The sequence below is a fragment of the Balaenoptera ricei genome, chromosome 10 (assembly GCF_028023285.1).
Source record: "Balaenoptera ricei isolate mBalRic1 chromosome 10, mBalRic1.hap2, whole genome shotgun sequence".
NCBI lineage: Eukaryota > Metazoa > Chordata > Mammalia > Artiodactyla > Balaenopteridae > Balaenoptera > Balaenoptera ricei.
Window position 1 is genome coordinate 47,272,945 of NC_082648.1, and position 26,865 is coordinate 47,299,809.

General features: G+C 39.9%; 2 protein-coding genes across 2 annotated transcripts; one reads left to right on the forward strand and one right to left on the reverse strand.

Annotated features, from left to right (window-relative positions):
• PTGES3 (prostaglandin E synthase 3) lies at positions 1-26,665 on the reverse strand. The gene is made up of 8 exons (XM_059936224.1): positions 26,221-26,665; positions 7,919-8,032; positions 7,697-7,766; positions 7,063-7,161; positions 4,366-4,455; positions 2,384-2,446; positions 1,462-1,486; positions 1-1,164 (listed from the first exon to the last, which is right to left on the reverse strand). Coding segments are annotated over exons 1-8 (483 nt in total). The 5' UTR covers positions 26,223-26,665; the 3' UTR covers positions 1-1,144.
• Positions 13,567-14,396, forward strand: LOC132372572 (heterogeneous nuclear ribonucleoprotein A1-like). Its single transcript, XM_059934654.1, has 2 exons — positions 13,567-13,810; positions 13,995-14,396. Exons 1-2 carry the CDS (start codon positions 13,583-13,585, stop codon positions 14,379-14,381), a joined length of 615 nt encoding a protein of 204 aa, XP_059790637.1. The 5' UTR covers positions 13,567-13,582; the 3' UTR covers positions 14,382-14,396.
• Positions 26,666-26,865: the final 200 nt, after the last annotated feature.

Here is a 26,865-nt window from a genome sequence, read left to right on the forward strand (position 1 = left end):
TTTAGAGGAGGACAACAGATTTAGTTTTATTTCAATCAAATCACAACACTTTCTTTTCCAACTGTTGCAAAGTGCATCTACAATTTTCTATTACAGATCCACTTTTAAAAGGTTTTCTGTGACATTACAGCAAGCCTCTTTTTTTTTTCCCAAACAGAGGAATATTCCCAAATTCTTCCTCAAGCAAAAATAAAAACTCAATTCCAGTAAATGGCAATACATGAAATTACAGTAAACCAGACACTTGAAAGGATAGCCAAGAAGTCTTCCAACAGTTTATTAGAAAGAATGTAGACATTAAAAAAACTCCCCACTATCATGAACATAAATTGAGGTTTTCAGCCCAGGTACAAGCTGAATCAAAAAAAAATAATAATAAAATAAAAAATCCAATAGTGTATTAACATTTTTTTAACTCATTTGCCATACTGACAGTGCAAATACAAATTTGGTCTAAATGTACAGACTCTCAAGCAACAATGTACAGCCTTTCTTCGTCCTCCATGCTAAGAGATGTAAAAGTTTAAGGGTCAAACAATACCAAATGTACAGGCTTCAAAACCATCTAAGTTAGGGCATTCACTAGTTTTAGCTAAGATACATCTGGAACACTGACAAGTGATCACTTACGTACAATAATGTGAAGTAAATTTTTTGAAAAATAAAACTTTAGTGGAACAATCCTGAAGGATATACCAGAGGAACAACATGTTACCAGCTTAAAGTATCAACCAATTTGTTTCAGCCACTTTGAGTCCATGTTCTAAAATCTAAAATTTACTTTCCCTAAGCCAAAAGCTTCCAATCATGTCAGTATCTATGTTATGAAGTAAAGGAGACTTAGGTAAAATGTTTTTTATTTATCACAACTGCTTTATCAATTGCCTAGGACCTCAACAGCATCATGGAAATCTGGGAAATGTTCATGCATAAGGTTATTGCCTTAGCTGACTTAAAATTGCCCCATACAATGGTACATATCAACCCTTAGTGAAGCCTTTAAAAAAACAAACAGGTTGAAAAATGGGTTAAAGGAGGCAAATACAGAATCTGCCTTTAGAGCTATCAATTTAGGAATTCTCTCAATTATGAAATCTTGCAGAAGTTATTTTTCTTTCTCAAAATCCAGCGATGACAACATTCCTTACTCCAGATCTGGCATTTCTGAAAGGATTTTTAAAAGATTAGTATAAATTACAAGGGAATAACCTAACAACTTCAAAGTTTTACAATAGGAAAAAGCAGCCACCAAGAGTTAGTTTCCTAGAGAATTAATTGTCTTTTTTTAAAAATTTGAATCTCAAATCATTCAAATTTCTGCTTTAGCTATTTTTTAGAGGCCATTAAGAAATAATCATGTATCTTCCAAAAATTTTAAACAGGTTAACTTCTCTATTTTGAGAGTTTGGTCTCTGATGTGAAATATCACTGTGTAAACATACTTTTTACAAAGATACTTACTTTCATCATCACTGTCTTGTGAATCCTGCAGAAAGGAAAATTTAAGAAGTTACCAAGTTGATCAAACATTCCTCTGCTAACTGAACAGTTTGCGCCTTAAAAAGCTGAAGCACTGTACTTTTGACTAAGGTAGCAAAGATATATCAATCTTTGGTTAGATATAATCTTTGGTTTGGTGGTTTTATCAATCTTTGAACTTATCAATGGACTTAAGAACAAGTTTACTTAAGACAAACAGACATACAGCTGAGGATCTATCTTCCTATAAGATATATGCCTTTTCGTGGGAATTGAGCCCACCCTTTAAATCCCTTCCTATCAACCAGACTGAATCCTGGTATAAAATGGTTTCTCTTCTCTCTTGGCATTCAATGGAAGAGGAAAATGGCTCAATATGAAGACCACTGGAATGACAGAAGACAATGAACTCTAATCCTAGCTGTTGAATTGTCTAAGTATCTTCCAAACTACATTGAACAACTTTCTTAAAAGATGTTAACAGGATGCCAGGTGGGGAAATGTTGAGAAGAGTGGTCTAGTATATCCTTACAGATTCACAACATCCATCTGTTCACTATACGTCTCTCTGACCAACCCTGCTGTTAAAATCTGTTCAATTTTCTTTGTCAAAATAATCCCTAAACTAACTGTTATAACCGAGTAAGGCATATGTCTCTATAAAATAGTAATTTTGAATTATAAATCTGGTGCCTTGAAGAATGATCCAGGGGACACCTGTTTCCTAGTAGGTATCCATCCCTCAAAAATGGGCACATTTAAAAAACTGGTTTTCCCTGTAATATTTTTTAGACCATTAAGTGGCAAAAAAAAAAAAGAGCAATCTTGAATCTACATAAAACAACCTGAAAATACATTGTTTCTTAGTATTTAAGTAAACATGGAAAAGAACTTATAGACTTACATCATCTGCTCCATCTACTTCTGGTAAATCTACATCCTCATCACCACCCATGTTGTTCATCATCTATTTGAAGTGTAAAAATTAGTTTTAGAAATGATGTTAAATTAAGCCCTAGGTATTAGGTTGCACGATGCAGAATAAACCTTAAGTCTGTCATAGATTTCTACCAATTTAAAAAAAGAAAAAGAAAAAAAAACCCATCAAACTATATATTAGGTACCTTCCTTTCTGGAAAAGGTAGATTATAGGTAATTACATAAAATCCTGAAAACTTATAGGAAGTTAAGAGTAAGTTCTCATTGAAGAAAAATTATTAAAATTCATCCAACAAGATATATATGTATAATGTAGAAATTAAACACCACAATCCTGAATAGCAGTCACCTCTGGTGGCTAAAAATGAGATTATTTGTACTGAACAGTTGTAAAGTTTTGTATCTTCAACTAAGTGGCATGTGTATTATGGTATTCTCATTGTAGTTTTAAAATATTGTGAAGAACCAATAAATAACTTAAAATAAAGTCCTCTGGGCTGATTAGCTTGCATAAAAGGCCTGAATACTGAATCAAAGGCTGAACACCAGTAACTAAGCTACAAACAGAAAATAAACATAAACATTGAAAGAAAAGATACACACTGTGGAAAACACCCTTGTATACGTACAATAAACTGGGACCAAAAGAGCATACTTATACATAAAGTACTAATTTCCCATATTTAGTTCTTTCTGATCATAAAGCAAGCAGTATATTATTTAAAGAGGAACAAATAAGCAGACTATATAATTAATATGAGATGGGGACTTCAAAAATACATGCTTACCTGGACTTCAGAGTTAGAAGGGGCCTTAAAATGATACCTACTCAAATCTCTCAGTATAAAAATTCTGGGCATCAACTCTCGAATAGTATGAGCAAGTAGTAAAGAGTTTTCCTACATCTGAAAGCACTAAATCCTGGTTAAGTTTCTTTGAGCAGGAAAAATGCTCAAAAGGTGCCAAGCACAACGCTAGGTACCGAGATGCAATGGCAACAGACACAGAACTGAATACATTTGAGAGCTACTTAGGAGATAAAAACAAAATACAGACAGCAAAGACAGCAGTTAATGTTATACTGGATAGAGAGAATCAGTGAAAGAGAACACTGTTAAGAAGTTATGACTTGCACAGCTGGGTAAATGGTGGCATCAATTACTACAGGTAAGGAGTAGCATAGTTTAGGAGAATCACATGAATACCATTATCTCCCTTCTCTGTTTTGAAATCAAGGTGCCAGAGCCATGTGAGGAGAGATGTTAAGTAAGCAGTTGCATACGTGAAGCTGGGCACTTACTCCTTTTAACTCTTTGTTGTCAAAGAAGAAACATAAAAATATAGTCAAGATTTCAAATCACAATGAGAGTATCTTCAACTTACAATCTAACGTTTTCTTTTCTGATCAGCTTTACTGCAACACATTTAATAAGGTCTAGTCTACCTAAGAGAATCTCAATGATTTTTTCCCTTTGGCCATGGCAATATGTATTTCAGTGACATCCTGGAAAAACAGGCTTACTTAAAATCCTTTCCCTGATTTTGCAATTAAAATATCCCTACACACCACTCATTGTACGTATCTCATCATGTGTGTTTAAAGGTTTATATTCATATTACATGGCTCCAAAATGCAAGCCAATTACCACATTCATGCTCCTTCAAAAACAAAAATCTGTTCCAATGATGGAATAAAAACTGTGCTGCACTGATTGTACGGTTTATTTTTTGTCGTTATACATCAACTTTAGAACTTAACACTAATTTTTAAAAATTCATAAAAGGTTAAATGACCATTGTTAAAATCTTATTTGGTTTTCTGCAGAACAGTCTTGAAAGTAAAATAATACATGTCCTAAATATCACTATGTCTTTAAAACCAAATTAAATTGACTACACAGAAATACACTGGGAGGGAGGTGGAAGAATGCATTTAAAAGAACTTACCTCAGAGAAACGATCAAAATTAGACATGTCTTCATCTGAATCATCTTCCCAGTCTTTCCAATTATTGAAGTCCACACTAAGCCAATTAAGCTATAGATCAATACAAATATCACCCTATGATTAGGTTATCTTGTACTCTTTTAGTGTGTACCTAAAGACTACATTTTTTGAGCTGTGGGTTCATACTCACTAGTGAGGCATGGAATCAGCACACACACACACAAAAACTAGAAAAATGTAATAATGGTAAATATAGTTTCATGAAGCTGCTTTCACAGTTGTCAGAAACAAACCTACTTTTGGGACTTCCCTGGTGGCGCAGTGGTTAAGATTAAGAATCCGCCTGCCACTGTAGGGGACACGGGTTCGAGCCCTGGCCCGGGAAGATCCCATATGCCGCAGAGAAACTAAGCCCATGTGCCACAACTACTGAAGCCCGCAAGCTCCAGGGCCCGTGAGCCACAACTACTGAGCCCACGTGCTACAACTATTGAAGCCGGCGGGCCTAGAGCCCGTGCTCCCCGACAAGAGAAGCCACCGCAACGAGATGCCCGCACACTGCAATGAAGACCCAATGCAGCCAAAAAAACAAAACAAAAAACCAAAAAGAACAAAAAAACCCACCTATTTTTTAAAACAAAAATTCACTGGTAGGAACTATTCAAATTCAGATACGTGATTAACTTATTATTTTTTAAATGTCACCATGATATGCTCTGATGCAGCATCTGAGTAATTTATACTTCTAAGCAAAGTCTGCCTCTTGAATGCAGAAGAGTCTGCATCTATTAGTGACTATCTTATTCTGACCACACTTGGTATTAAGTTAAAGCTATAAACCTCAAAGTAGAGAAAAATATATAGACCACAAGGCCTTAATATTAATAGTACCTAGCTATGAAACAAAAACTATATTCCTCGTACCAATTTTTTTTAAAAATGTAAGTTTCAGGTGTATAACACTGTAACTCAACATCTGTATACAACTACAAAGTGATCACCCTCCAAGTCCACTTATCGTCTATCACTATACAATTGACTCCTGGTACCCCTTTCACCCACCCCTCCAACCCTTTCCCTACTGGTAACCATCAATCTGTTCTCTGTATCTGTGAGTTTTCGTTTTGTTATGCTTTTTAAAATTAGGTTTGTCTTTTTCCTTCTGACTCATTTCACTTAGCTTATTACCCTCAAGGTCCATCCATGTTGCTGCAAATGGCAAGATTTCATTCTTTTTTAATGGCTGAGTAGTAATCCACTGAATACACACACACCACAGTTTATGGCATCGTCCATCAATGGATACTTCGGCTGCTTCCACGTTTTGGTTACTGTAAATAATGCTGCAATGAACATAGGGGTGGCATACATCCTTTCCAATTAGTGTTTTCATATTCTTCAAATAAATACCCAGAAGTGGAATAGCTGGATCATATGGTAGTTATACCTTTAATTTTTTTTTTTTTAATATTTTTTTTTATGATGATGAAAGCTTGATGGTATTCACATTGCTTAATTTGTGTCATGCTTTATTTATTTATTTATTTATTTATTTATTTATTTATGGCTGTGCTGGGTCTTCGTTTCTGTGCGAGGGCTTTCTCTAGTTGTGGCAAGCGGGGGCCACTCTTCATCGCGGTGCGCGGGCCTCTCACTATCGCGGCCTCTCTTGTTGAGGAGCACAGGCTCCAGATGCGCAGGCTCAGTAATTGTGGCTCATGGGCTTAGTTACTCCGCGGCATGTGGGATCTTCCCAGACCAGGGCTCGAACCCGTGTCCCCTGCATTGGCAGGCAGATTCTCAACCACTGCGCCACCAGGGAAGCCCTACCTTTAATTTTTTGAGAAATCTCCATACTGTTTTCCATAGTGGCTGCACCAATTTATAATCCCAACAATAGTGTACAAGAGCTCCCTTTTCTCTGTATCTTCTTCAGCATTTGTTATTTCTATTTTTCATATTAGCCATTCTAACAGTTAGGACATGATTATCTCATTGTGGTTTTTTTTTTTTTTTAAATAAATTTATTTATTTATTTTTGGCTGCGTGGGATCTTCGTTGCTGCGTGCGGGCTTTCTCTAGTTGTGGCGAGCGGGGCCTATTCTTTGTTGTGGTGCATGGGCTTCTCATTGCAGTGGCTTCTCTTGTTGCGGAGTACAGGCTCTAGGCGTGTGGGCTTCAGTAGCTGTGGCACGTGGGCTCAGTAGTTGTGGCTCACGGGCTCTAGAGCACAGGCTCAGTAGTTGTGGTGCATGGGCTTTGTTGCTCCGAGGCATGTGGGATCTTCCTGGACCAGGGCTCAAACCCATGTCTCCTGAATTGGCAGGCAGATTCTTAACCACTGAGCCACCAGGGAAGTCCCTCACTGTGGTTTTGATTGGCATTTCTCTGATAATTAGTGATGAACTTGGGCCATGGCAGTGAAAGCCTGGAATCCTAACCACTAGGCCACCAGGCAACTGCTCTGCCCATTTTTTAATCAGGTTTTTGTTGCTGAGTTGTGTGAGTTCTTCATATATTTTGGATATTAACCTCTTATCAGATCCATGACTTACAAATATATTTTCCCATTAAGTAGGCTGTCTTTTCATTTTGTTGATGGTTTCCTTTGCTGGGCAAATACTTTTTAGTCTGATGTCAATGCATCTTTTATTACTTAAAAATACCAAACTTTCAAAAAAAGAAAAAGGAACCTACCTTTGCCCTTTCTTTTGTTAACCTTGGCCATGACTGGCCAGATTCTCCTTTTCGTAAACAACATAAAATTGATCTGTCCGTTCTTTTATGCTTGGAATCCTAAAAACAAAAATAAGCGCTATCACACCGTTTATCTCTCTGGTATTACTACAGGACACAAAGTAGCTGGTTATTTGTCATTTCTCCTAATTTCTTTCTAAACCCTGAAACAACCCCTAGACTACTGAAGATTTCATAAGCTATCCAATTGCAAAAAACATTTTTCCTCCCCTGCACAAGGTGAATAGAATAAAACCTTAAAAAGTTAACTAAATATGGTACAATCATAGAACATACTTAGATGTATCTATGCTTAAATAAGACAAGCCTTAGGAGTACAGCCCTTACATCAACTACACAATTTAATTTTAAAAAGATAAAAAATAAAAATTAAAAAAAAAGTATTGCCCTGAGTCCAAACAAGAAGAACAAAAAGAATATCCAGAAAAGTAGTTACAAGAGGGAAAATAATGCAAAATATATACTTATTAGCCTCTCAACTGTTAAGAATTAGTGCTTATCTCTAAAATGAGTACTTAAAGTATGTCCATTTCCTTACAATTTAAATTGGGATTAAAGTATCAAGACTACTTACATTTGGATCAATACAGTGAAAAAGATCAATTTCATTTAAATGTTTAAAATTATCACTTCCTCCAAGACAACTGTACCAAAAAAGAAAAAGGGAAAACAATGAGTCTCTTCAAAGAGGTAAAGATTAGTAGTATCTTCAATGAAAACACGAAACAATCAAGCCAAAGTTATTCAAGCTGCCTGAAACAAGCCTTTTACCCAATGATGTAAAATGGTAACTTACCTGAATGTAAGTTTGGATTTTTCAAAATTTACATTAACATCTTTACTGTCTTCAACACAAAATTCAATGAAGACATAGTCCCTTCGATCGTACCACTTTGCAGAAGCAGGCTGCCTACAAAAAGATAAAATTAAACAAAGTTAAGCTGAAATTCACTAACTGAGTATTTACATAACCTCCAAAGCTTAGCATGTAAGTAACATACTTCTGTTCTCCATCAGAGCATTGATTATTTTCAGGCAGTTTATTGCAATTTCAAACGTGAACTACATCTTTTTCCCTAACAGCTGCAGTACAAGTTAAAACGCAATGATAGGGACTCTCCTGGTGGCACAGTGGTTAAGAATCTGCCTGCCAATGCAGGGGACACGGGTTCGAGCCCTGGTCTGGGAAGATCCCACATGCCGTGGAGCAACTAAGCCCGTGCTCCACAACTACTGAGCCTGCGCTCTAGAGCCCGCGAGCCATAACTACTGAGCCTGGGTGCCACAGCTACCGAAGCCCGCGCACCTAGAGCCCACGCTCTGCAACAAGAGAAGGTACCGCAATGAGGAGCCTGCGCACCAACGAAGACCCAGCACAGCCAAAAATAAAATAAACAAACAAAAAAAACGCAATGATACAAATTTCATCATAGAAAGGATTTAAAAAATGAAACAAAATGCTCACTGGAGTTAACCATTTAGGTAGCCCTGTCAAAATTTGTGCTACTCCTTTACAGCCCTGCTCTTAATAATTCAACTTCACGGAATTTTAAAAACCAGAACTAGGGGACTTCCCTGGTGGCGCAGTGGTCAAGACTCCGTGCTCCCAGTGCAGGGGCCCCGGGTTCCATCCCTGGTCAGGGAGCTAGATCCCACATGCATGCCACAACTAAGGAGCCTGCCTGCCGCAATTAAGACCCAGTGCAACTAAAATAAATAAACACACATGTATTTTTAAAAAATAAAAATAAAAATCTGAACTAATCCATTGTCAATTCAAATACAGTATTCAACATTTCTACTTACAATGTTAGGAACTGTGAACGGAATTTTTTTAAAGTATGAGAAATGACAGTATTTGTCCTCAAAAAAGTTCTCATTTGGACTGTCCTGGCAGTCCAGTGGTTAAGACTCCAAGCTTCCACTGCAAGGGGCAGGAGTTCAATCCCTAACTGGGGAACTAAGATCCCGCATGCTGTGCGGCACAGCCAAAAAAAAAAAAAGAATGTTCTCATTTGCAGCTGACTATATAAAGCAAAGCAACTGATTTTTTTTTTTTCTGGGCAAAAAAATCTTCCTTACAAACCCTTATGATTCTAAATAATGACATTAGATAAAAAATTAAACTTTATAGTCCCATCTGTTAATCTGTATCTGTATCCAATATATACTTACACTAGAAACAACTTGGAATATTTACTTTTTCCTTATTATTCACCAGCTCCTGTCCCTTGCAATAGACTCCTGTCTTCTTCCGTGTTAGCTGCCTAAAGCTCTACTCATCCATTAAAATTATGTTTTAGAATACAGCTAAAAATCTAGTAAAAGCAAATACAGTCAAATGTAATTAACAGGCAATGAAGATTATATACGGTAAAAACTTTGAAAAATTTCCTTTGTCATCTTTAAAACAAGTTACTTAGATAAGTATTTACATATGCATAAAAATTCCAAGAAGAATTCACACGCACACAAATGAACAGCATTTGCCTCTAAAGAATGAACCAGAAAGATGAGACAAAGTAGAGCCACCTCATTCTCAACTGTTTCAACTATTTTTAAAAAAATAAGCATGTGCTGCTTTGATAATCTAAAAATCAAAGTTACAGGAATTCTTTGTATTTTTTGAAACTTTTCTGTAAACCTAAAACTTCAAAATAAAATTTAAAACCAATTAGTTATTATATGTTCAAACACTACTCATAAATCAACTCAACTTAAAGGAATTGTTTTGTTTCCAAACTCTGAATTTCCCAACCCTGAGGAGCAGCAGTTTAAAGTTCTAAAGTTACAGCCAACTGCTCATCAACATTTTCACACAACTGTTAAACTTGACTAGTCATACTCTACTCCAAAACACTGATATCAGATCTGCAATTAAAAATTACAGATGGCAATTTCCAAAGTCTAAATACCAACAAATCAACAAGGGTAAAAGCTATTTTTTCAGGCATCTATTGGCAGATTACAAGGGGGGTGGGGAGGCACGCATTTTTAAATGCCTGTGAAAAAGACATCTAACCAAAATTCCGTGTTAGAGCTAATAAACAATTTAGGAGTTTTATGATTAGGTCCCAATAGGCCATACATTATTTCTAGCTTATTTTCTTGCCAAAACAGTATTCTCAATATGTGGTAACACGTTTGGGTCTTTTCCCCGCAGCTTGTGGGAGCTTAGTTCCCCAACCAAGGAACGAACCCCGGCCCTCAGCAATGAAAGCGCAGAGTCCTAACCACTGGACCGCCAGGGAATTCCCCCATGTTTGGTCTTCAACTGAAAATATTTGTTACCTTAACAGATACTTAAAACTTTAAATGACCAAGTTCATAGATTTTCAACTTGAAGTAACCAGACAGTCCTATCTTCAAAAAGCACTAATAATAACAATCTGGGGCAATGAACACCCCCAGTGTCAAAATACTACTTATTTCCAACAAAAAGAAATAAGTTCCTATAGAGAAATGGTTGACCCCAGCTCCGAGGTGGGAAATATAAATGAGCTTGGGGCATCTCATAGTGCAAATCAAGCTATTAAAAACAATGAGATCAGGGACTTCCCTGGTGGTCCAGTGGTTAAGACTCCACACCTCCAATGCAGGGGGCCCGGGTTTGACCCCTGGTTGGGGAACTAAGATCCCACAGGCCGCGCGGTGTGGCCAAAAAATAAAAAAATAATAAAAATAAAAGCAATTATGTTGGGATTTCCATGGTGGCACAATGGTTAAGAATCCTCCTGCCAATGCAGGGAACACAGGTTCGATCCCTGGTCCAGGAAGATCCCACATGCCACAAAACCACTAAGCCCGTGTGCCACAACTACTGAGCCTGCACGGTCTAGGGCCCGCATGCCGCTGCTACTGAGCCCACACGCCTAGAGCCCGTGCTTCGCAACAAGAGAAGCCACCACAACGAGAAGCCCATGCACCACAACGAAGAGTAGCCCCCGCTCACCGCAACTACAGAAAGCTGGCACAGCAACAAAGACCCAACACAGCCAAAAAACAAAAAAACGAGATCAGTCAAAACAGGAGGAAACAATGAGTCTCTCTCCCTGGCCAACGACAATTTGAAAGGATGTCTGCAAACTGATCCAAATACACAAAATATAAATACTCCAGTTTATATTGATTAAAGAAATACAAAACAAACTACCCACAATTCTAGATCACCAGAAGATACTACAGATCCAATTCTTTCCAAAAATGCAATTAAAGAGAAAGAATAGGCATTTACCCTTCTTTCCCTTTATGAATCTTTATTCATGATACCCGAATAGGGCCCGTTCAGGAAGGAAACTTGTTTACAGAATTCCAGCTTTGTGTGGAATAAAACGTGAGGAGGAAAAAAAAAAAAAATCACCATTTTGCAACCTTTAAGCTGATTTGGCAGTGTTCATCAATGAATGGGACCATTAACAATGATTAGATGAACAGCAGATAAAGAACTTATGATCTTATTAGCATCACAAAAAGTGGGACAACCAAACATTCACCTCCTGATTTGATCAACATGATATATTCCTCAGTAAACTTAATTCCAGTCTATAGGAAATATGAGGAAAAGAAACAAGTTAAATGATATCACAAGAAGTGAAAAATTCAGAATACTGTTTCTTAAATCAATGGCAGAAAAGAGGCGGAACTGCTCTAGATTAAAAGAGACCTAAGAGTTATCAAACAAGTGCAATTTGTAAATCTGGTACGCATCTTGATTAAAACAAACTAAACATAAAAAAGATTACTGAAACCGTGGAGACCTAGATATGGACAGAGTATTAGATAATGTGAAAACCGTTAGTTTTGTTAGGTGTGAAAGGCACTGTTTTATGGAAAACAAATGTCCATTCAAGATTAAAAGGTTAAGTACATGGGGTCTGCTTTACAATAACTAAGGAAAAAGGGAGAAATAAAGCAGTGTGGCAAAGGCCTGCTAAATGCTGAATCTGGTGGATGGGTAGATGGGGATTTATTACATTCATAATACTTTAAAAAAAATGATATTAAATGGTTTTGGCATGGAATGCTTTCTTCCTTTAGAGCAACCCAGTATAACTGTGAAATTGTGTTATTTAAAAATTTAAAAAGAGGGACTTCCCTGGTGGTCCAGGGGTTAAGACTCCATGCTCCCAATGCAGGGAGCCCGGGTTCGATCCCTGGTCAGGGAACTAGATCCCACATGCCGCAACTAAAGATCTGGTGCAGCCAAATAAGTAAATATTTTTTTAAAAATCCACTGGGCAGAAGAGGAGGCGAGTAGATAAAATAAGAATGACCCTGTACTGATAATGGTTGTGACTGAATAATGGGTACATGAAGAATTCATTGTAGTATTCTACCTTTCCTGTTTGAACAAAAAAGGTAATAAAGCTGAAAACAATTACCCTGATTTTTTTCAAATTAATTTTTATTGGAGTACAGTTGACTTACAATGTTGAATTAACCTGATTATAGTGAGCAGATTCTTCTCTCACTATGTTTACAAATGGCTATTTCAATAAACTGATAAAAATGCTTTTCTAGCCGAATTTAACAACATAATCTGAAAATACTTAATAGTACTGTTTACCGTGTTAAAGTCAAGTTACACATTAAGAAACTATAGTAGGGCTTCCCTGGTGGCGCAGTGGTTAAGAATCCGCCTGCCAATGCAGGGGACAAGGTTCGAGCCCTGGTCTGGGAGGATCCCACACGCTGCGGAGCAACTAAACCCGCGCACCACAACTACTGAGCCTGCACTCTAGAGCCCGCGAGCCACAACTACTGAGCCCACATGCCACAACTACTGAAGTCCACGTGCCTAGAGCCCGTGCTCCGCAACCAGAGAGACCACCACAATGAGAAGCCCACGCACCACAACAAAGAGTAGCCCCTGCTCACCGCAACCAGAGAAAAGCTCACGCGCAACAACGAAGACCCAATGCAGCCAAAAATAAAATAAATAAAATAAATAAATTAAAAAAAAAAAAGAACCTATAGTAATGGAGAAGGAGCACATTAATGGCGATCTGGTATATAAGCTCTTTAGTTTCTGTTCGTATCAAGGACATTGGAACCAGGGGAGAATCTTTCCTTTCCTTGAATTCACATTAAGTAATCTAGATTTATATCATTGTTATGGCCTGAAATCACATCCTAAATTTATATGTTGAAGTCCTAAACCGCCAATACCTCAGGATGTGACTGTATTTGTAAAGAGGATCTTTAAAAAAGTAAGGTAAACTGAGGTCTTAGGGTGGGCTATAATCCAATATGACTGGTGTCCTCCTCATAAGAGATTAGAACAGTTACACGGACACGGAAGCAACCTAAATGTCCATTGACTTTCTGCCCCTGTACGCTGCCAAGTAAGCACCATTGACATCTCCTCCCTCCACTGCAGTCAAGTCTAAGTCAGAGTTACCCAAAGAGCCCCAACAGCTGCAGAAGCTCTTCACTGGAGGTTTGAGCTTTGAAACAACCAATGAGTCTGAGGAGCCATTTTGAGCAGTGGGGAACGCTCACAGATTGTGTGGTAATGAGGGATCCAAACACCAAGCGCTCCAGAGGCTTCAGGTTTGTCACATATGCTACTGTGGAGGAGGTGGATGCGGCCATGAATGCAAGGCCACACAAGGTGGATGGAAGAGTGGTGGAACCAAAGAGGGCCGTCTCAAGAGAAGACTCTCAAAGACCTGGTGCCCACTTAACTGTGAAAAAGATTTTTGTTGCTGGCATTAAATAAGACACTGAAGAACATCACCTAAGAGATTATTTTGAACAGTATGGGAAAATTGAAGTGATTGAAATCATGACTGACTGACGCAGTGGCAAAGAGAGGCTTTGTTTTCATAACCTTTGATGACCATGACTCCGTAGACAAGACTGTCATTCAGAAATACCACACTGTGAATGGCCACAACCGTGAAGGAAGGAAAGCCCTATCTAAGCAAGAGATGGCTAGTGCTTCATCCAGCCAAAGAGGTCGAAGTGGTTCTAGAAACTTTGGTGGTGGTCGTGGTGGTGATTTTGGTGGGAATGACAACTTTGTTCGTGGAGGAAACTTCAGTGCTCGAGGTGGCTTTGGTGGCAGCCGTGGTAGCGGTGGATATGGTGGCAGTGGGGATGGCTATAATGGATTTGGTAATGATGGAAGCAATTCTGGAGGTGGTGGAAGTTACAATGATTTTGGAAATTACAACAATCAATCTTCAAAATTTGGGCCCATGAAAGGAGGAAGCTTTGGAGGCAGAAGTTCTGGTCCCTATGGTGGTGGAGGCTAATACTTTGCCAAACCACGAAAGCAAGGTGGCTATGGTGGTTCCAGCAGCAGCAGTAGCTGGCAGTGGCAGAAGGTTTTAATTACTGCCAGGAAACAAAGCTCAGCAGGAGAGGAGAGCCAGAGAAGTGACAGGGAAGCTACAGGTTACAACAAATTTGTGAACTCAGCCAAGCACAGTGGTGGCAGGGCCTAGCTGCTACAAAGAAGACATGTTTTAGACAATACTCATGTGTATGGGCAAAAAAACTCGAGGACTGTATTTGTGACTACCTGTTTAACAAGTTATTTCAGTTTCTGTTCTGTGGAAAGTGTAAAGCATTCCAACAAAGGGTTTTAATGGAGATTTCTTTTTTTTTTTGCACCCATGCTGTTGATTGCTAAATGTAAGAGTCTCATCACGATGCTGAATAAATGCGTCTTTTTAAAAAATGTGCTGTGTAAAGTTAGTCTACTCTGAAGCCATTTTGGTAAACTACCCCAACAGTGTGAAGTAAGAGTTCCTTCAGGGTGATGCCAGGTTCCGTTCAAAATTTATTTACAACCTGCTTTGGTGGAAAAGCTATTGCCTTCAGAAACCCTGGTGTAGCTGAACTGACAGTTACTGCGTCGTGACCTGGAGTTCACCGTGAAAAGGGTCACCCAAGCAAAGTCATGGAGTTTTTTAGTTATTAATATGATTGTTGGCACATCCTATGCAATATATCTAAACTGAATTACGGTACCAGATAAAGTTATAGATGAGAACGAAGCTTCTGTATCATCCATTATCATGTGTATTCAATAAACGATTTAATACCCTCTTGGGGAAAAAAAAAAAGTCCATCGACAGGAATGGATAAAGATATGGTACATATATACAATGAAATATTACTCAGCCATAAAAAGGAACGAAATGCTGCTATTTGCAGAGATGTGGATGGACCTACAGACTGTCATACAGAGTGAAGTAAGTCAAAAAGAGAAAAATATCATACAATATCGCTTATATGTGGAATCTCGAAAAACAGTACAGATAAACTTATTTGCAAGGCAGAAATAGAGTCACAGATGTAGTGAACAAACTTATGGTTATCCAGAGGGGAAGAGGAGATGGGACAAATTGGGAGACTGGGATTGACATATATACACTACTACGTATAAAATAGATAACAAATGAGAACCTACTGTGTAGCCCACGGAACTCTACTCAATGTTCCGTGGTGACCTAAATAGGAAAGAAATCTAAAAGAGTGGATATACTGTATACGTATAACTGATTCAATCTGCTATATAACTGATTCAATCTGCTACAGAGCAGAAACTAACACGCTGTACAGCAACTATACTCCAATAAAAATTTAAAAAATAAATTAATTAAAAAGAGAGATTAGGACAGTTACAGAGGGAAGACCCTGTGAAGAAGACAGAAGCCAGCCATCTGCAAGCCAAGCAGAGAGGCCTCAGAAGAAACCAACCCTTCTGACACCTCGATCTTGGACTAACACCCTCCAGAATTGTGAGGAAATAAATTTCTACTGTTTAAATCACCCAGTCTCTGGTACTTTGCTATGGTAGCCCTAGCCAACTAATAAAATCATTTACCAGACAATAAAAACAAAATTAAATGATCCTAACCTGGAGCCAAAAATGGTTTTAATATTTTTAAAGTTGTAAAAACAAAAATGTGAAACAGGTATTTGTGTCCTGTAAAGCCTAATATTTACCAAGTGCCCCTGATCTAAACCGTCTGAAAATACAAGGGGGGGAAATCCTACACTTAACCTAAACAATAATAAACACATATATTCACTCATTTGAAAGGAAAACCAAGTGTTTATGAAATCACAACACTCTTTTCTCCTTTTAACCCAGAGAAAGGGTGATTTTAAACTCTAGCTCCTAAACTATGTCTAGTCTCATACAAACACTGGCAAAATCCCAAACTACTGTTCAAGTCTGTTAATTCACTTTAATAGTAACATACCTATAAATGCAAAAACTTTTTCACCTCTGCATACATTATGTGAATAAGCCACTACTTATAACAAAATACCCAAAATCTCCGAAGTGGGACATTCCAAGTTCTTCTGACAAGTTCTTCCAAGCTCAATGTTAGGGCTATGTCAATTCAAGCAACTAAAATTTGCATAAACTAAAATTCTCCTCTGTAGTTTTGACTAAAATTTCTTAGTTTGTCTTAAAATGACAGAGTGGAAACCACATTTGTTCCCAAATACCATTTTTAATATACTAGAATCTCATGCATTTTAATTCTAATTTGTAGAAAATTACAAGCACCTCTCCCTTAAAAAAAAATGGATGCACCATGGACTTCCCTGTTGGTCCAGCAGTTAAGACTCCGTACTTCCACTGCAGGTGGCATGGGTTTGATCCCTGGTTGAGGGAAGTTCCACATGCTGTGAGGCATGCACCCCCACCCCCCGCCAAGAAAGGATGCACCAGTGCAATGGCCTTAATGCATGCCCTCCAAATTCATACATTGAAATCCTAATGCTCTACGGGATGATATTCAAAGATGGGACCTCTGAGAGGTGCTTACTACTAGGTCATGAGGATAGAACCCTCATAAATTAAAGTCATGCCTTATGGGCTTCCCTGGTGGCGCAATGGTTAAGAATCCGCCTGCCAATGCAGGGGACATGGGCCCGAGCCCTGGTCCAAAAAGATCCCATATGCCATGGAACTAAGCCCGTGCGCCACAACCACTGAGCCCACGTGCCACAACTACTAAAGCCTGCGTGCCTAGAGCCCGTGCTCTGCAAGAGAAGCCACCGCACCGCAACAAAGAGTAGCCCCCGCTCGCTGCAACTAGAAAAAGCCCGCGCGCAACAACGAAGATGCAACGCAGCCAAAATAAATAAATAAATTTATATTAAAAAAAAATAAAGTCATGCCTTAGATATAAAGAGGCTCCAAAGAGGCCCCTAGCCCTTTCACTGCTCCAGAGGGGCCCCTCGCCCCTTCCACTACCGTAAGGACACAGCAAGAAACTATGAACCAGAAAGCGGGCCCCTTCACCAGGTGACCATATTGGTGCCTACATCTTGAACTTCCAGACTGCAGAATAGTGGACAAGGCCTTCCCTGGTGGCGCAGTGGCTGAGAGTCTGCCTGCCAATGCAGGGGACACGGGTTCGAGCCCTGGTCTGGGAAGATCCCACATGCCGCGGAGCACCTGGGCCTGTGAGCCACAACGACTGAGCCTGCGCGTCTGGAGCCTGTGCTCTGCAACAAGAGGCCACGATAGTGAGAGGCCCGCGCACAGCGATGAAGAGTGGCCCCCGCTTGCTGCAACTAGAGAAAGCCCTCACACAGAAACGAAGACCCAACATAGCCATAAATAAATAAAAAAAAAAAAAAAAAAAAAAAAGAATAGTGGACAATAAGTTTCTGCTGTTGATGAACTACCCAGTCTGTGGTATTCTGTTACAGCAGCCCAGACTAAAACAACCAGCAAAGCTACATGGAAAAAATTTGCTAAAGAACATTTCCAGGTTATTGCAATTCTTCTGATAGTTTACTATGTGCAGGGCAGATTAAATTATTAAAAGACAATTAGGACACATCAAGCCTTTTATGAACTGGTAGGACAAACATATCATACATAACTCCAAGTAAGTTCATAAAGCTTAAGATTGAAAACCAAGGTCACAGACGTCCCTGGAGACCATGGAGAAGAGTTTATTCTGTATCCGGGTAGTTTAAAAAAAAACATTAATTACAGCTATCATCCCTTTAGAAATTTGAATATCTTGAGAGAGAAAAAATTCTGTTATCTAACAGAATTCTACAGCATATAACTTGTCTCTATAACCAATACTACCGTCAAAGCTCCAACAACTTTATTTTGTCTCTCAGAATATTTCCAATGTTCAGAAGTTTTTGTAAGGGGAATTCCCCTGGTGGTCCAGTGGTTAAGACTGCGCTTCCACTGCGGGGGGCGAGAGTTGGATCCCTGGTCAGGGAATTAAGATCCCCACATGCTGCAGAGCGCAGCCAATCAATCAATAAATGTTTTTGTAAGCAGGTACTCTGGACCATTATACAGCAAACATGAAAAATTGTGAGGTCTGCGTGCCAGAACTACTGAAGCCTGCATGCCACAACTACTGAAGCCCGTGCGCCTAGAGCCCGTGCTCCGCAACAAGAGAAGCCCCCGCACTGCAGTGAAGAGTAGCCCCTGCTCGCCGCAAGTAGAGAAAGCCCATGGGCAGCAACAAAGACCCAATGCAGCCAAAAATAAATTAATTAATTTATATTAAAACTTAAAAAAAATTTGTGAGCTCTATGTGAGAATTTAGTGAAAAAACTTTTATTCAAGTAAGAGGCCTACAAATCTAAGTTAATACCATAATAATTCAAATTTGGCTTCCTGAAATGTACAATTTAGCTCAACCTCATGGGATACATATATATTACCTGCTCATCCCATAGAATCACACAGGATTCCACATCATTTTGGTGTTTTCCCCCCCAGAAATCATTAAGAACTGTCATGGGACTGTTCAATCAGATTAGTTTTTTTATAAAAAAGTTTTTAACATACACAAATGAGACATATGATCAATATCTGAATTCTTATTCTGAATCATTGAGAAAAAAATTAGAATACTATTATTTGGTCACTAAACATTAGGCTCTTCAACATATACAGACAGGGAATTCCCTGGTGGCTCAGTGGTTAATAATCTGCCAGCCAATGCAGCGGACGGGTTCCATCCCTGGTCCGGGAGGATCCCACATGCCGTGGAGAAACTAAGCCTGTGTGCCGCAACTACTGAGCCTGTGAGCCACAACTACTGAAGCCCGCATGCCTAGAGCCCGTGCTCCGCAACAAGATAAGCCACTGCAATGAGAAGCCCGCGCACTGAAACGAAGAGTAACCCCCACTTGCCGCAATTAGAGAAAGCCCGTGCATAGCACCGAAGACCCAACGCAGCCAAAAATAAATAAATTTTTTTAAAAAACCCCCAAAACAGACAAATATACTGGTGAAAATAGCAATAACGACCTTTTAATAAAAATGCTCTACTTTTGGGACTTCCCTGGTGGTCCAGTGGTTAAGACTCCACACTCCCAATGCAGGGGACACGGGTTCGATCCTTGGTCGGGGAACTAAGGTTCTGCATGCCGCACAGCACAGCCAAAAAACTAAACACAAAAAATGCTCTTAAAAAAAAAAAAAGCTCTACTTTTGTAAAAATATTTAAGACTGCAAAATGTGATACAAGGATGTACTAAATGACAATCTTTATAAAACAAACATTTTTAAATCTATTAAGTTTTATCTTCAACTAATGGCCTCATACAGAAATTAATCAAGCAGAAAAAGTGTATTAGTTTTTGATTGGAAGACCAATATCTTCATATTTTTAAAAAATTGGAGGGGGAAGAGAAAAAAGGGTATAATCTCTTAAAGGAGAATTTATGGTAATCATCCAGTTAATTAAGAGAAAAAAATCAGTCTGACCAAACCATAACTAATAAGCTAAATATTCCCAAAATAAACATTGTCAAAATAAAGGGCTCACAAACAAGTCAAATGTACTTTGAGGGTATATACTGATTTGGTGGTCTTTCTTTTCCAGATTTCCCAAAATATAGCAAAGCCTCAATTAATAGAATCTAAAGTTATAAACGACTCTCACCTTTATCTTTCACCTACTGACCACCAAACTACTCGCCCAACCTGCATGATAGGGACTTCCCTTGTGGTCCAGTGGTTAAGACTCCGCGCTTCCAATGCAGGAGACATGGGTTCGATTGGTGGTTGGGGAAGTAAGATCCCACATGGTGTGGAGTGCGGCCAAAAAAAAAGAAGCCTATCTATACTGAGATATAGCTGAATTTGACTGAAGATGCAATACAGCAGAATAAAGGACCAACTGTAAAAGATCCCAGGTAGTTCCAAACACCACTGTCAAGCACCTCATATAGCCAAGTCTTACAGCTGAAAGAGATTTAGAGTCTAAGTATTATTCAATAAACAAATATTGATTAAACATGATACCGGGAATTGTTCCAGAGATACAGCTGTCAGCAAAGCAGATAAAAATCTCTGCCCTTAAGAAGCTCACATCCAAGTTCGATGAAATTTAGCCCAAAATTATTCTTCTAAGAAACATGGGGGTAGAGGGATCAGATCCATTACTAGCTATGGTTTACCTTTCTTAAAGTATAAATAAGTGATACACTATAAGACGTTTTTTGTTTGTACTCTGAAAAGTAACTCATCTCTATATTTAATTATATTTGTAAGATACATTACATCACAATCTATAACCTCACATACTTTATTCAGAAGTAATTAATGATAATCCCCATATAAATTTATTTTTAATGGAACATGATGTTTGTCTGAATTAAAACATCACTTTGATTTCTAAGCTAAAACAATAGTAATCAGAAGACTAGCTTTTTACTAGAACTTGATAATGGAGAAAATATCCTCTATGTTTATCCTCTATAAACTAAACATTTCTGGTAAGTGGAAAGCTTCTTAAAAACTAGATTCACTCATCTTCCATGTATCCCGGAGTATTTTTAAACATCAAGAAGGGTTACAGGGACTTCCCTGGTGGCACAGTGGTTGGGAGTCCACCTGCCAGTGCAGGGGACAGGGGTTCGATCCCCAGTCCAGGAGGATCCCACATGCCGCGGAGCAGCTGGGCCCGCACACCACAACTACTGAGCCTGCGCACTGCAACTACTGAAGCCCGAGCGTTCTAGGGCCTGCGTGCCACAACTAGTGAGCCCACGTGCTGCAACTACTGAAGCCCGCGTGCCTAGAGCCCGTGCTCCACAAGAGAAGCCCACGCACCGCAACGAAGAGTAGCCCCTGCTCACTGCAACTAGAGAAAGCCTGCACACAGCGATGAAGACCCAATGCAGCCAAAAAAAAAAAAGGGGGTTATGGAAGAAAACAAACTCATTATAGCCAAGGGAGGAAAAAAAAAAGTTTAAAAGATGTTACAAAGTTCAGAATAACTGATATTTTAAAACCAAGTCTATCAACTGGTCTATCATTTGCAAAAGAGAATCGAGAAACTGGCAAATCTATTTCAGTTGGTACTAAGTGAGGAATGATATGGAAACATGAAAATTCTGCTAAAAAAAAAAAAAAAAAAAAAAGCAGTTCCAGTTTCACAGACTGAGCAGTTTTTCCTTGTTAAGTATTATCAAAAGCCCTGCCTGTAAACATCTAAAACCAAACTCTCTCACACATATTCTTTGCTCAGAGAAACCCCGATATACTTCTCATATTTTCAGATATTCTGTATGCCAGTTGTACTACTATGCAAAACTTCCTGGAAAGTTAATCTGAATATACATGCAAGTCCAATGATCCCCAAATTACATGCCAAGGTGCATCAAGGCACTATGAAAGAATTTACAGGGCTGCCACAGGATATTTCAAATTTAAGAGAAATTCAGTGATACTCAACTTCAGTCAAGGCACTAAGTGGTTCAGTTTCAACAGCAGACTGCACTGTATCCCTCTCCACTAAGTTTCATCGTTGCAAAGCTGGATTTTTGGTGGTTATGATTTAAAAAAGGAAAAGACCCACAAAAAAATCAACAGGGAACAGGAATTGAGATGGAAGATGGAAGTATCCAATCCGATTTCAAGGTATAACAAGTTATAACAAGTTAACAAGTTCCCAAAAGGCATACACCTTTCATTAGTAACTGTGGTTATACAAGAAACTACGTTTTTCTTTCAATTTATGTGTGTTAGCTTTCTGAAAAGCTAACAGGCTATAAGGACGAAATACTTAAGTAGTTTGGACCCAACTATCTAATAAACAGAACTTCTAGGTTACTCCTTTTGGCCTAGCAGCACCATTAAAAAACCAACCAACCAACAAATAAAAAAATACAAAATAGTTTCAACAAAAATACTACTAAGACACCAAGGGGTGAACCAAGAAAAGTTTGTGAACCTTTGTGCTACTTCCTTTCTTTGGTAATTCCCACTCTAAAATATAAAGGTGTGGGACTTCCCTGGTGGTCCAGTAAAGACTCCACACTCCCAATGCAGGGGGCCCGGGTTCCATTCCTGGCCCAGGAACTAGATCCCACATGGATACCGCAACTAAGTTTGCATGCCACAACTAAGGAGCCCTCGAGCCACAACTAAGGAGCCCGCCTGCCGCAACTAAGACCGAACGCAACCAAGTAAATAAATATTTCAGGGGAAAAAAGAAAAACTGAACTACAGGCATGGTTATTTATTGGAAATAAAAGGACCACCTGGAAAATTATTCTCCCTTTTTGTAAAGTGGAAAAAATAAGTCTTTATGAGAAATTCTGGGTTCCAATCCTATTTGGGACAGTTGTTTATACTAACCAGCAGTGCTGTGAATTGATATCTAAAGAACTAAATCCTGTAATGTAATAAAATTGAAAGTTAAAAAAACACCTCTGTGGCTTAGATCCTTTCAGTACACAAAGATAATTAAGCATGCTGAGTTGGAAAGAGCCCCGATATAAACACTTTTCAGCAATAAAGTACGGCTACACAAGAAGATCAACTATAGCATAGAAAATCCACAACAGCACATTTTATTTGGTTTTGGAGTACAACACAGGTGAGGGCATATTACTCAAGGTAAGATTTAAAGTAATTGGCACCTTCCTGGAAAACCAAAAGTTCTAAGGTGTCCTGTGGAAGTCAGCCTCAATTTAAAATCTATCCCTAACCTACACAGTAAATAATAAACTTTACTAAAACACACTTTGTATTTCTGTAGTAAAATCCACTAGATGCAGCAATTCTTAATTTAATAACTCAGATAAAATATGATTATTAATGTTTCAGAGCTCGATTGATTCTAAACAGTTTATTATGAAGGTATTTTTTCCTGAAAAGCAATCATCACTAACCACCTATGACTCTAAAATGATACAGCTTCTAGAAGATCTTAAAACTGAGAAAATACAATTAAACAGGAGAATCTTAACAACACATACTGGTCTGCCTCAAGTGATTTGTCACTTCGTTTCTACTGCCTTCCAGTTAAAGTCTAACTAAGCATAGAAAAAAAGAAAATCCAGTTGCTTGGTTACAGTGGTTAGGAAATCAAAACTAAACAAAAGCCATCATCAGTTACTCTTCCTTAACTTATAGAAATTAACCATATGCTGTATGGTCACTATTACCATTTGTTTTGGAGGTTAAAGACAGATGATTTTATTTTGGGGACTCAATCCTACAAAGCTGAATGATGGCAAAGTTAAGATTTTAACCAAGGCTAGCAATGGTCACAGTATGTTTCTGGACAATTTATTAATTTAACTACAAGACACTGGAAAGAATGATTTCAAACCGCTCAAAACTAAATAAAACGTTTTACTTCATATCTATTGTTAATACGTCCAACTTATAACCTAAAACCAACTACAATAACTTAAAAAAAAAAAAAAAAAGTAAAGTAGCACCCCCTGCAGGGGATTTGTGCAGGTTTTAAATGGAGGAGAGAGAGGTTCTAAAATTCCCAGCCTCCTCCAAGGTAGGTGAGAGATTGAGAGCTTTTATGCAAACTACTAGACAAAACTTAAAAAACTTGATTAGAAGAAATGTATCTAGGAAATGACGACTGAAGAGCAATCAAATGATTAAAAAACAGACCTTAAAACCCTTGAGATGTCCAGCGTAAATGTCTCTCTCTACAGCTAAAAATAATGTCTACAGCACACATCAACAAAATGAACGCTCATCAGCCAGATTCTTCCTAGGACTCATTAAAAGTCTTTTCCAACTCAAATAACTGACTCATAATATTCATCTTATAAATTCAGTCATTAATAAGATCCCCTAAAGAAGTTGCAAGATGGCATATACTGAATACCTTAAAGACAATGAAATTTACCTGGTCCCTTCAAAACACTCATTTTGAAAACAGCATTCTTCTGACAGACTGCTTTTTGGAATACTGCTACACTTTTCATCCGAGTTTTTAACCTATTTACATAACGTAATATTTCTTACCTATTTAACTATTTCATGTGACCTCCGAAAATGTTTCTATCTCAAACCATATTAAACATACTATTTCTTCACGAAAAAATTTGCTTGGCTACATTAATCTATTAAAAGTTGGTAATGCCTTATCTGAGGATTAATTTTCTCCTAACAGATGTTTTAAGACTGACAATCCTGCTACATTAATTGGAATAGATGTCAAAGAGAAAAAGCACGGGCTTCCCTAGTGGTGCAGTGGTTGAGAATCTGCCTGCCAATGCAGGGGACACGGGTTCGAGCCCTGGTCTGGGAAGATCCCACATGCCGCGGAGCGACTAAGCCCGTGAGCCACAACTACTGAGCCTGCGCGTCTGAAGCCTGCGCGTCTGGAGCCTGTGCTCCGCAACAAGGGAGGCCGCGATAGTGAGAGGCCCGCGCACCGCGATGAAGAGTGGCCCCCACTTGCCGCAACTAGAGAAAGCCCTCGCACAGAAACAAAGACCCAACACAGCCAAAAATAAATAAATAAATAAATAAAATTTAAAAAAAAAGAGAGAGAAAAAGCACAAGCTATTTTTCACAGATTAAAATCTTCTATTACATACCACTTTTGGGGGTGGGGGAATCCTTCCAAAATTCTAATATGTCACTTTACAATCATACATGCATTCTTCTCAAGGCTTCTTTTCCATCAAGTGACTGTAGTGTTTTCTTATCTATTTAGACGTCTAACTGAATACACTCACCACAAAGGTCATTATTTTATTAAGTAAACCCTTGCAAGTGCATTACTTTTTACAGGAATAAAAATTGTTCCCCTCAATTGCTCTCTATACATAATTTTTAGGGAGCGATTAGAACCAAAAAGGTACTAAACCGGCAGTTCTCGTATCTGAAAAGGTAAAGCTTTCCCTGAGAAAAATCTAAAGGCTCAAAGTGGCGATGCCAAGAATTCTCATTCGGTTAAAATCACCAAGGTTTTCCTGTATCATAAAGCTTCTAAACAATCTGTAGTCACTTCACGTAAAGAAAATTAAGCTAAGGCAACAAAAAGGTAACGACATACCTGTTTCATCCTTAAACTAAGATAGGATAATGAAACCTCGCCTAAAGTTTAATATAGAACACTGAAAATGTCCACAAATATCTTTCGACTCCAACACGTGCAGAACGCCCTGCTCAATGGTAATTCCTCGCTGCCAGGGACACAGCTGAGTTTTGGCAACTTTCACTCCCTCAGCGAGACTGGAGTTAGGAGGAAGCATGGAAAGACCATACTCAAGCAATCACGACACCCGAGAGGGAAGTTAAGTTGCGGCGACGGTATGGCCTCCCTCCAGTCGCCTAGCAGTACCTGTCGCTCGCGGCGCACGGCCGCGTGGTGCTCTACGAGCACCAGCAGCCTTGTGATAGCACCCACCGCAGGTGCACTTGGCCCCGGGCCTGGTCGCAGCATCACAGAGCGACAGGAGCAGACCGCCCCAGGAGCAGAGCGGTAGCCCACGAGGGTCCACGCCTCCAGGGCGCCCGGACGGCGAAAAGCTCACGAGAGACTAAGGCCTACGGCTAAGTTACGGAGAGTTAGGAGCAGCCGGCACTGCCTAAGGGGGAAGGTGGGATTTCCGGCACAGGGAAGCCGAGGGCCGGTTTAGAGGTGGGGGAAGCGGACATCGGAGGAAATATGTCCTCCACCCGCCAACGGTAATCACAACAAGGATACTGAACCTCCCACCCCCAGGCAAGAACGATTTCCACCGAGGGGGAAAAGCCGAGGGGGCCTAAAGCGGGGGAGGGGAAGGGACGGCTTCCCGGCAGCCCCCCGCGCGGCCTCGGCCTCCCTCACGGGCGACCTTCCCTCGGCGGGGTGTCGCACTCACATCGTGAACGGGGCAGGGGGACGGGCGAACGGGTGGCGGGCGAACGGGTGGCGGGCGTCTCCGGCGGCAGCTCCTGGGCAGGCAACTCCTCTCCGGTGGCGACTCCGGCGTCTTCTCCCCGGCAGCGGCCTCTTCTCGCTTCCCTTAAGCGACGGCAGCGGCGGGCTCGACCTGGGTCCCCAGAATGCACCGCGCGGGGAGAGCGACTCCTCCGGTCGAGAAGAAGAGGAAAGTGTAGGAAAAGGGGCGCGAGGACGGACAACGAACGTGCGTGCGTGCGAGCGAGGGGTGGTGAGGCCGGGCGGCGGCTGGTGACGCAGCAAAATGCCCGGGCCTAGCCGCCGCGCGTGCGCACTCTTTGTTTTCGGGCTCCTGCCGGGCTTTCTAGAGATATCTACGGAAAGGGCGGGGCCTCCCAGCTCCTTCGCGATCCTTCCTAGCGCTGGCCCCGCCCTACGTCCGCTGCCTCGGGCCCGCCGCTCCTCCCGCGCTCCCCCCTTGTGGTGGAAAACCGTTGGCCGCCTAACCTCCCGGCCACCCGCCTCGGGCGATCTCCCCGAGAAACGGCCGCGTTGACTCCGGGAGGAAGGCCGAGGCGGAGGGACGCAGAGTCCGGAGGCTTGAAAAGTGAAATGAGGGTTTGGT

Coding starts and splice junctions, on each gene's coding strand:
- LOC132372572 (XM_059934654.1), top strand. CDS start 13,583: ATGAGTCTGAGGAGCCATTTTGAGCAGTGGGGAACGCTCACAGATTGT. Junction 13,811..13,994: donor GACCTGGTGCCCACTTAACT/GTGAAAAAGATT, acceptor ACTGTCATTCAG/AAATACCACACTGTGAATGG.
- PTGES3 (XM_059936224.1), bottom strand. Junction 4,456..7,062: donor TAACAAAAGAAAGGGCAAAG/GTAGGTTCCTTT, acceptor ATTGATCTATAG/CTTAATTGGCTTAGTGTGGA. Junction 1,487..2,383: donor AAGTAGATGGAGCAGATGAT/GTAAGTCTATAA, acceptor TCCTTTCTGCAG/GATTCACAAGACAGTGATGA.